The sequence below is a fragment of the Mastomys coucha genome, unplaced genomic scaffold (assembly GCF_008632895.1).
Source record: "Mastomys coucha isolate ucsf_1 unplaced genomic scaffold, UCSF_Mcou_1 pScaffold3, whole genome shotgun sequence".
NCBI lineage: Eukaryota > Metazoa > Chordata > Mammalia > Rodentia > Muridae > Mastomys > Mastomys coucha.
The window spans coordinates 27,965,791-27,977,298 of NW_022196909.1; the positions used below are offsets into that span (position 1 = coordinate 27,965,791).

Here is an 11,508-nt window from a genome sequence, read left to right on the forward strand (position 1 = left end):
TTTTTTGAAACAGACTTTCTCTGCGTAGCCCTGGCTATCCTAACTTGTTTTGTAGACCAGGCTGCCTCTGTCTCCTGAGTGCTGGGATTAAAGGTGCCTGCCACCACTGGCCAGCCATGAAATTATATTTTAATTAAATTTGAAAAAGTAAAACTTAATTTCTGCCACCAGCTACACTAGGACCTGAGTTCTACGCCCCAGCACCCATGTAAAACACCAGGAGAGACATCACACCTGTAATCCCAGTGGAGTGGAGAAAGGAATCTATCTGGAGCTCATTGGCAAGCTCTAGGTCAATGAGATCCCCTGTCTCAAAGAGGTGTTCGGAGTACCCAAGGGAATGCTCCCACCGGCTCCTCTGTGGATGTGCACATCCACATATGTGCTCTGGAGCGCAAACATCATCAGGACTCACTGTAATAAATTGATGCCTTTTTAAAAACATATCAGCATACTAAAAACTGTTAGTATATCTTGGTAAATTAAAAGTGGGGGCTGGCAATATGCTGTATTACTAGGAACTCCTGCCCTCAGGCATTCCTATCGATTGCCCTCTGCCTCAGTTTCGTCACTGATTCCTAAGATGGTATGGTAGTTGAATGACAACGGCTGCCAACAGGCTCACCAGGAAGTGGCATTATTTGAAAGGATGAGAAGATGTGGCCTTGTTGCGGACAAGGTTTGAGGTTTGAAAAGCCCATGGCAAGTCTAGAGTCAGCCTCTCTTTCTCTTCTCTGAGTACAGAACAGGATGTAGAGCTCTTAGCTACTACTCCAGCATCGTGCCACCATGCTGCCACGTCCCACACCACGATGACACTGGACTAAACCTTTGAAACTGTAAGCCAACCAATGAAATGTTTTCTTTTATAAGAGTTACAGCGCTCCTAGTGACCTTCACAGCAATAGAACAGTTGGTGGCTATTGTTATTAGAAAGATATCAAAGGCTCCATGTTTTGTTGCCATGGTAATAATACTCAAGGAGGTACCTTCTCTGGGCATGCACAATGTACAGCCCCAAGACAGACCTGATGTGAGGGAGGCATATGTAGGCATGTGTGTATGAGCCTAAGCACGGTGCTTTACTGACTCTTGATAATCCAGTTAGCTTAAACTCTTACAGCCAAACTCAGTCCATATCCGCCGGCAGTGGTAAAACTATCTCAGGAGAGATGTCTGACTGTGGAAGAAGAAAGAGTTCTTATGGAACATGTATAAAGATTTTAGTATGGGGACTGGAGAGATGGCTCAGTGGTTAAGAGCACTGACTGTTCTTCCAGAGGTCCCGAGTTCAAATCTCAGCAACCACATGGTGGCTCACAACCATCCCTAATGAGATCTTATTCTCTTCTGGTGTGTCTGAAGACAGCCACAGTGTACTTATATATAATAATAAATAAATCTTAAAAAAAAAAAAAAGATTTGTGTTTGGATTATAACAGCCATCTAAGTTTAAGATGAACGTGGCCTCCTTTATCCTGCTAACAAAGCATAACCTCTCCAAATAAAATGCCAGGGAAAATTCGAGCCGCATTCAGCAAGTGTGCTTACAAGTGATTCTGCCACACTGCTGTCCGAGGGGGAAATCAATCAATCAATCAATCAAACAAACCCAGGTAAAACTTTCCATTCAGAGCTTCTACATGTTGAAAGTGATGTCTATTCAGTAGCAGAAGAATTTACAATTAACACCTAAAAGAAACTCTACTGGGGTTAGAGAGATAGCTCAGCGGGTAAGAGCACTGACTGCTCTTCCAGAGGTCCTGAGTTCAAATCCCAGCAACCACATGGTGGTGCACAAACATCCGTAACGAGATCTGACACCCTCTTCTGGAGTGTTCAAAGACAGCTACAGTGTACTTACATATATAATAAATCAAGAAAGATAGAGAGAAAGAAAGAAAGAAAGAGGAAAAGAGAGAAAGAAAGACAAAATATCCTTATTGAAGACGTTCAAGTTGAACACAGAGTATGCTGTAAGAATTATTAACCTCATAGCGGGGGTTTCTGTCCCACCTTGATCATTCAGTCCACTCCTCCCGCCCCGTCCCCCCAACAAAAGACACAAAGCCTTTATGCTAAGCCTTTAAAGCAGTAGAGCTGGGCAGACATCTACCCTCTCAGCCATTAGTGTCTACTTCCCTATCAATAACACTGACTTATAACTTGCCAGGTTCCATCTGGGCAGCTCTAACTACCCAGCCCTCGTGGCCATGTGTTCATGATTCCTTACAACCTACGGTGTCTCCTCCTCTCCTCCTAGTTTTTCTCAGACCCCAACCCAGCTATAGGCTGTCAGTGTCTTTATTCAACCAATAGTTTTACATTAAGGAGCAAGGTTACATAGCATTACTTTGTGTATAGTGAGGATTCTCTCATCCCTCGGGTAGTCAATAGTCAGCCCCAGTATATAGCATTACAATTCATAGCAGCAGATCAAAACCTGAACTACCCTCTATATGACCATAAAAATCTCCCCAGACCTGGCATCTCTCTATTACGGTACCGTCACCTTCTGGCATTATTTTTAATCACTGTGTTAAGCATATAGACATTAAGATGGGAGACCTGGTTCTCTCCCGGTACCGTGTGATCTCCAGGATGGATGAAGGATGAAGATGGTCAGAATTGGTGACTGTTGCCTTACTTTTTGTTATTGTTATTGTTCCTTTCTACTTAACCAAAGACCTTTGTATTTGCTTTTTGTCTAATTAAAGAAAGGCTCTTGTTCCCAAAATAGGTAGGGTCTTATGGAAAGGAGAATAAAACCTCTTGACATATACTTACTCATTAGACAACAAATACACTGGAAAACCTAAAACGCTCAGTGACTATATAATTAAATGCGCCTGAGGAAGTGTGTAATCCTTGCGAGACCATGAGGAGGGCCGCAGTTCTACTTTTACTGACTGGGTTTGAACAGCATTGGTGTTTAAATATCCAACCCAGGAAATCCAAACCCCAGTCAAGATGCATGGCTTCTCTATCATCCCCTGGGGACATGGCAAGTTTTCTGGTCTCCATTTTTTGCCAGAGCAAAAACCTTTTAACGTAATGCACTGGAAAAATCCATTTTCGAAAGTACCAAGAAAAGCAATGTCTACTCGTGGCACTCACCCACTTGGCGACCGGGCAGCCCTGAGAGCTCTTCCCTTCTTTCCCCGTGTAGACTATCTTCTCTATCCGGATTGCCTTTCCCTTCTGTCCATACCTGGTGTAGAACACAGTAGGGGGTGGGACTAATTAGTGACAATCCGAACTTGAAGTCTCCGTGTTTTCACACCTAAATGCGTACACACATTCTATTTACGTAAGGGTCACTCTAAATAAAAAAAACGACCTTACCTCAACACAAGTCTCGGAAGACGGGCAAGTTAGGGTTAAAGCGTGGGTGGGAGTCGTCTGAGCTATTTCTACCACTGTGCAAGTAAGAGGGAAATACATGGTCCTAGCCTTGCTGTGTGAGGGCGTGTCTCCAGAGCCCCAGCTCCGGGGAGGAAGGACTCAGGAGGACGGGTCCTATGGAGCCCTAAGAACCATCCAACTCACACTCCTGACCGTCTTCATTCACCTCACGAGCACTCCAAGACCTTTTCTCTGCCTTGACCCGGGTCCACAGGGAAGGATGGTTTAGCAGGGAAGCACAGCTCCTCACCTAGTCTCCATGAGCTCCCTGATAGCAGCCACACTTGGTCCTGCCCCAAGGTGTGTATAATATGGGCCTTTTTCTTTTTGTGTACCATCTGTGGAAGGAATCAGATTATTAGACCCAGTTTTACAAATAGCACATGGGGCTTTTTTTTTTTTTCCTCTTCTATTGGATTCGTTTCAACTTTTAACGTATGAGACGACAGGGGCGGGCATTGGACTTCTGGCTCTTATTTCTTCTAGCAGTCAGAGGAGAGAGAGCAAAAAAAACTTAAGCGGGGGTCGTATTTATTCTCCCACCTTCTAGCTTTTCTTATTAATATGAATAAACTTAGTTAGATGAGGTCTTAGTAGAACCTCAAGGCACTTCCTAGGTACCCAAGGATGGCCTTGAACTCCTGACACTCCTGTCTCCACTGCCAAGTGCTGGCCTCACACCAGGCTCCCTCTCCCGCCTTTGTATGTTTCTATAATAACCTTGACATAGAGCACTAACCCTGAAAAGCTTAGCTTCCAGAGTGAGCGTGGGAAAACACTCACCCTACTACGTGTACACAATTGTGTATTTATCGTAAGCAAAAGTGTATAAGGAAGTTACTCTTCACAGTTATTGGTAACATCAAAAGACAGACAACTTTACCACCTGGACAAAGGGAATTAATTATAGGGACTTTGATAGTAAATACAATAGTTCTTAGTGAGAACAGAAAGTCAAAGTGTATGTGTTCACACGCTTGGGAGGCAGAGGTGCGTGGAGCCTGGACAAGACAGCCAAAACAAGGGAGTCACGAGCTGGGCTTAGGGGTGCCTGGGAAGGAGAACTGGAAGAGTTTTAGGGGTCAAGGCTAGCCTGCCCCATATGCTAACTAATGTCCTGTTAAAATGCACAACAAAAAGTCCGCTTGGAAAGTGTGTAAAGACCTAGATTCTGTAAATGTAGATAATTTAAATAATAATGCTGCATTCTAAAAAAGAGCTGGAGACACTATAGGAATGGGACAATAGGAAATCAGTCATGCTTCATAGCCCAGGTTATCCTTCAAACACACTGCTGAGGAATAGTCTTAGAATATCTTAGTCCAGGCTATCCTTAAATGTGTACCAGGCACACACCTCCACGTCCAGTTTGTTTTGAATTTTTGTCCAATTTGGGAATATTATGTTTAGTTTGGCCTCTCTGTATTTTACGTATTTTCTGGCCATGGTGTTTTTTGAGTCAACTTTTCTGGTTTAAGGATGTAATATAGCTCTATTGTGGAGTGTTTCCCTAGCACATACAAGGCTGTAGGTAATAGAATTGCTAGTAATGGGGTTGGGGTTTGGGGGACACATGAGAGCAAGCAGGAGAATATTTGCAATTAAAAAAAAAAAAAAAAGCTGGGGGCTGAAGATATGGCTCAGAGGTTAAGAGCACTGGCTGCTCTTCCAGAGTTTCTAAGTTTATTTCCCAGCAAGCACATGTTGGCTCACAACCATCTGTAATGGGATCTAATGCCCTCTTCTGGGGTGTCTGAAGACAGCTACAGCATATATATTATAAAGTAACAATGAAAATAATTCCATGGTTGGAGGCCACCATGATATGAGGAACTGTATTAAATATATATATATATTAAACATATATATATATATTTACAGCATATATATATATATTTACAGCATATATATATTTAAAGACTTTTTTAAAAAAAAGAAAAAGCAAGAGATGAACCTAAGGCAACCCCAGTCCTTGTTTTAATTATCTGTAGGCATGTATGTTTGCATGTGGATATGCGTTCAGGAGTGCAGATGTCTGTGAAGGTGTTGGGTCCACTGGAATGAAACCTGGGTCTTCTGAAAGATTATCAAGTGCTCTGAGTTATCTCTCCAGCCTTTTTCGAGACAGGATTTCTCTGTATAGCCCTGGCTGTCCTGGAGCTTGCTTTGTAGACCCTCCTAAAACTCACTCTGTAGACCAGGCTGGCCTCGAACTCAGAAATCTGCCTGCTTCTGCCCCGCCAAGTGCTGAGATGAAAGGCGTGCGCCACCACTGCCCGGCTCTCCAGCCTATTCTTAATCAGGACACGTGGAAGAGACTTTATTTTCGCTAGTGATTTAGAGTATGGTGATTCTGACCATAGAGACATTTGACAATAGTTTCAGTTATTTTGGGTTCTGTCGAGCATAGGTATGAACATGCACTCTGTCTTCCATGGACATGTCTAAGGCAAAGGGGCTAAGGATACTGTGAAATACAGTCCCTATTCATTAGGGTCTAGGACATCAAAACTGCTAATGCTGACAAGCACTGAAGCAGAAATGGCTTATACTATTTGACTGTTTGACACTATCCGGAAAGCAAGGCCCTCAGCCACAACGATGTTCCTCGTAACTGGAACACAGAACACAGAAAACACACCACCTGGAACTGTGGCTCTCAACCTTCCTCATGCTGCCACCCCTTAATACAGTTCCTCATATCATGGTGGCCTCCAACCATGGAACTATTTTCATTGCTACTTTATAAAAATTAAGTTTGTTACTGTTAGGAATATAATGTCAATATCTCATGTTTCTGACTGTCTTAGGGCATCCTAAGGGAAGTTTGATCCAAAAGGTCAAGACCTACAGGTTGAGAACCACTGACCTACCTAGTCCTAACCAAAAAGCGTGGCGTTCAGTGTACGGTAATGGGCTTCCCATCTGTCTTTGTGTGACTTTGTGTTGTGGAACCTGATAACCCTACCCTCCAAAACCTAGTTTAACCCTGAAACATACATGCTTTTTTTTTTTTTTTTTTAATGAAAATCTATTTTTCACTTCGCAAAGATATACAGAAAAGTAATTTCTTATAATGTTAAGCTTTAAAAGAAATGGCAGGTAGAGGCTATTTGCACAGGGTCTAGTTAAGTAAGACAGTCCTGCTCCACAACTCTGTGTGAATATTCTCTCAATCAAGAAGTGTGTTGATTCTGATTTTGAACTTTCTAAGCAGCCAAAGATGGGTCCTCCATCCTTTCCAGTTAACTACAACTCCATCCTACAGCTCTCATTTAGCAAACCATTCTCTAAAAACCTACGTCTAGTAGGAAAAATGCTCATCCCCTTTGCTTCAAGCAGATCTTGAGTTTGGGCCATCCCTGACATCAGTCGATTTTAATGCCTAAACCTGCTCTGAAGACATTCAGTATACATATTATAAAGTCCACTTTGTAATAAGGAGGTTGAGGAGGCAGACAAACTTCAGGAACAGAATATGTCCTGTTTTCTTTTCCTGTATTTATTTTATTCTTTTTTTTTTCCCCCAGCTTCTACACCTTTACAGCAATATCATGTTACTGTGTGGTCGTGGCAGTGGCTACACATGCCCTAATCCTAGCACCAAGGCTGAGGCAGGTGGGTCTCTGAGTTTGAGGATAGCCTGGTCTACAGAGAGTTACAGGACAACCAGAGCTCTACAGAGAAACCCTGTCAGAGGATTGGGAGGAATCTGTTTAAGTTTGCGTGACGGCAGTGGCCTGTCGGGAAAGGAGGGTCTGTTTCCTAGGGTGGAGGTACAGATGATGGTTGGGAGCCACTGGAGACACTGATGGGAACTGAACTGTTGTCCTGCCCAAGCCTTAAACTGCTCAGACATTTCTCTAGCCCCTTTCCGTGTGTGTTTGTTCTGGTTCTAACTAGAAAACAGAGGCTAGACTCAAAAGCCCTTCCACCTTATTCAGCTTCCCAAAAGTTGCAATCACAGATGCTACCAAAATAATCGAAAAAAAAAAAAAAAGCAGCACTTCCAGAACAAAACAACAAATTATTTCAATTAAAGAGAAATTTCATTATTCCTGTCATATTACTGTATGGGTGGAGATCTGAGAATGTGTATCACACACAGCTTCCGGGCCTAGAGCTCCGGGACCAGGACTGTGCAAATGCTTTGCCTGCTGAGGCACCTCCGTAACCCCCATGAAATCTTAAGTAAGCAAGATTTTTATGTCCCAGATCAACTCCCTCAACAGCCAAGGCCATAGAATCTCCTTATGTGGGGGTACACCTTTCCTATGGCAAGATGCCGAACCCGTGGGCTCACTCAGCATCACTGCGGCTGTGTGTGGTTTACAGTCTCTCTAGGCACCTCCTCTATGCACCTCCTAGGCTGAACTGCATCGGATATGGGTAGAGCAGAAGCAAATGTGACTAAGCAGAGGGACTTTTCCCACCTGAAAGAGTTTATCTCTTTTCCCAATCTGAGTAGAAGAAATAACATTTCAAAGTAAAACAAGAACAGAATAACCTAGTACATCTCAGCTAGGCTAGAAAAGAGCCGACAATGACCCCACCACCACTGATAGATTAGTCGGGAAAACACCCACGTGAGGGAGCACTTACCACAGCCGCAGGTTGCAACTTCCTGCTCCTTCAATCCATCGATCAGGATTTTTGCAGGCTGGCTAAGGAAGTCCGGGGCGCTCCCATTAAATTCTGCCTGTGCACTGTCTGTGGTGGGACCCAATGGTCCATTGCTTGATGTTTGAGCTTCACACTTTGTGGTGACCACTGTAACTCCATTGGGACTTAACGCTTCCTCTTTTCTGAGGACAGATGGCAAGAGTGTGTCAGGAGAGGTACCAGGCAACGTCGGTGGTGGTATCGGATGCACCAGGTTCTCTTGAGCGCCTAGATGAAACTGTGTTTGGGCAGCACCAGCCGTTACATTAGCACACTGGTTAGATGGAGGGGGCTGGGTCAGAGGGTGAGCTTTCTGATTGACGCTCACCATGGGCTGTCCCTGAGAATTATCTGCCGGCTCTGCAAATGCCTGCCCACTGGATTCTGTCTTGAATTGGCATGTTGGCAGAGACTCTGATGGCTCAGCCTTCACTTTCTCCTTTGCCAATTCAGGGTTTCTTGTGAATTGTATCTGATTGATAGGAAGAAATAACTTATTGTGTTGTGAGGGTGTTTTACTCTGAGTCACAGGCTTTAATATTTGGTTAAAGATAGGAATATTCCTCAACAGAACAGGAGAACTACGTGGACCAGACTGGCCAAACCTTTGAAACTTAGATGACATCCAAATGTCATGCATCTTACTATACTCCATAGCTAGCTGCTCTTGCTTCTTCTGATCATTGTCTTGAGAGCTGTGGGCTGGGGGTTTCTTTTCCCGCTTGTTTGTGTGTGGGGTCGGTCTTGCCTTTTTCCGCTTGTTTGTGTGTGGTGTCGGTCTTGCCTTTTTCTGGGTCTTCTTTGGCTTGGCTGATGGTACGCTAGGTTTATTTTGTATACTTGAAGGTGGTTTCTGTTGTACCATGCGTTTCTCCTGACTATGTTTTTGCTGTGTGTTCTTTGCAACAAGGTTTCCCGGTGTACTTTCAACATTCCTGACCTCTGGGTTGATGTGATTAATTGTGGATGCAAGTTGGGTTAATTGTGCTGCAACATCTTCTTCAATTTGACTGTAGGGTGCATCCTGGCTTGATGGATCATGGGAATTCAAATTCTGATCGTAGCTTAGTACCTGACTGCAGTTTTCAAGATTTTGACTTTCTACTGGCAATGGATGTGAATTCTTAACACCATCAAAGGGAGCTTTACCACCAGCAATGCTTTTCTTGTCAGCCGTAAGTGAGCTTGAATATCCTTGGGACTTTCTAAGTGCTTGGCGGGTAGCGGAACTATCAGGCGACTTGAATGCTCTGTTCTGGCCATTCAAGACAAGGGTGTCGTGGCGGAGACTCTTTCCTTGAACATTTGGGTCTTGGAGGTCTTTTCTCACTGAATGAAGGATAGCCTTACAACTGTTAAGGAGGCTAGCCGTTCTCTGGTGTGTTTCTTCATCCTTCTCTGGCTTGGATGGGGAGGAGTTCTCGGATGGTGCTTCTGAGAGCTGAGTCAGGGCTTCTATGGCTACCACTTGTTCCAGTGTTAATCTCCTGTCTTTCATTAGGGACAAAAGGCTTGGCTGAACTGGAGCAGCATCTTTGGGTTCTTTGTTGGGTACCTTCTCAGGGCGTTGAGGTTGGCTCCCAGCACCGTGTGTTGGATTAGGGTGATTATTAAAGATGGTGGATTCTGCACCAAACCCGCAGTTCAAGCCAGGTTTCTGGAAGAGCATGTTGTTCCTCGGCCCCTTGAGATGATCACACTCCCCCTCGGAGGCGGTGACGCTCATGGCATCCTTGCGGTTTGAGGGATCAGTCAGCAATTTAGAGGACTTGTTTCCCAACGCCTTGCTAAATTCCTCGTGATTCAGTTTGTTGAGCGGGAGGTCCGGGCCTGTGGGCAAACAGTGTACATTTTTCATGCCGTTTCTCATGGTCTGTGCAAATGCCAGGGGGTTGGTTTGTGGCTTCTCATCTTCAGAGGGTTGGGAATTTTCAACCCCGGTTACATTTGCATCACGGCTTCCCTTGACTTGACCCTCTGCTAAGTGTGATTTCTTGTTTGGCGTCCACTTCTCCACTTCGATTCCTGTCATGCCTCCCGCATTCTCGCTTACATTTTCGAGGGGATGTGTGATCAAATCCAACCTTTGCTCTTCTTCCCCATGACCATGTCTACTGTAGTCCATGGACTCTGATTTGGGGCCATTTACTGGTTTCTTGTGAAAGTCTGTCTGTAAAGGAAGCACAGACATTATTTCCACTGCCTGCGGGATGTCTACAATGAGATTTTATTGCAAGGCTCATGCTATGGACCCAAGATGGCTTAGAGTTGGCAGCAACGCTCCAGGTTCAGTTTCAGTCCTGGGATTAGATGAAGTCGGCTATGCCTAGCTGGAATCCCATAATTCACTATAGAAGTCTTGGACCTCATCCCCAGACTGCCCTACCCCCCATTTACATTATGAATAGTACTTCAACCTGCAATCCCAGGGAGCCAGAGGCAAGTAAACCTCTACATCTGAGGTCAACTTGGTCTATACAGTGTGTGTGGTACAGGCCAACCAGGGCTACATAGAAAGACCAAGCCAATGAACTAAGTAATAATAAATAACCCTTTGTTTGGTCTTTTTGGTTTTTGTTTTTGTTTTTTCAAGACAGGATTTCTCTGTGTAGCCTTGGCTGTCCTGGAACTCTCTCTGTAGACCAGGCTGGTCTCGAACTCAGAAATCCGCCTGCCTCTGCCTCCCAAGTGCCGGGATTAAAGGTGTGTGCCACCACTGCCCGGCATAAATAATCCTTTTGTTCAGTAGGCAACACTGCAAAGGATGTGTGGTACAAATCCTAAGTGCATGTTGAGCTACCTGTGACCACACCACCAGTCACAGACTCAGCAGCACCACTAGGCCTGCACATCTTCGTTCTTTGAGATTAGCATCATGTTTTTATATGACTTCCTCTCACTGACTATGATGCTTGGTGACTTGTGATCACTTTGTTAAGTGCAAGTGTCGTTCATTCATTTCACTGAATAGTCTGCTCGTCTGCAGTACTAGACGGGGAGATGTTGGTTAGATATCTAGTGTTGAACATTGTAATTCTATGGCTAGGAACCTCTTGGTCTCTTGGTATAATTACATTGAAATTACTATACGCTATGACTAGCAATTAACATATGACATTTTGTGCATATACTGAATTAAGGCTTTTGACAAATAATTTGCCTATTTTGTACTTATGTATATATGTTCCTGGACGCATGTACCAGTTGAGCCCAGAAGAGGGTGTCAGAACCCCTACAAATGGAAGAAGAATATTGCAAGCAATCATGTGTGTGCTCAGAACTGAAGCTGGGATCCATTGAACCAGTCCCACTTGCTCAACTCTTGATCATAGTATATAGATGCCCAGTTTTTGTCAAAATTCTGTTGAGAAAAATAGCATTGTCTTACATAAAAAGCACCCCGCACCCCTTCTGTTTATTTTTGAGTGGTGGCGGGGGGGG

General features: G+C 44.2%; 1 protein-coding gene across 2 annotated transcripts in view; it reads right to left on the bottom strand.

The window, feature by feature from the left end:
* The window catches only part of Tet1 (tet methylcytosine dioxygenase 1), an 87,209-nt gene that overhangs the window by 28,502 nt on the left and 47,199 nt on the right, over positions 1 to 11,508 (bottom strand). For both annotated transcript variants that reach the window (XM_031346810.1, XM_031346809.1), the window contains exons 4-6: positions 8,008 to 10,237; positions 3,656 to 3,743; positions 3,118 to 3,211 (exon numbers count right to left, since the gene is read on the bottom strand). In XM_031346810.1, coding sequence (XP_031202670.1) covers positions 3,118 to 3,211; positions 3,656 to 3,743; positions 8,008 to 10,237 — 2,412 coding nt within the window. The remainder of the gene's footprint in view (positions 1 to 3,117; positions 3,212 to 3,655; positions 3,744 to 8,007; positions 10,238 to 11,508) is intronic.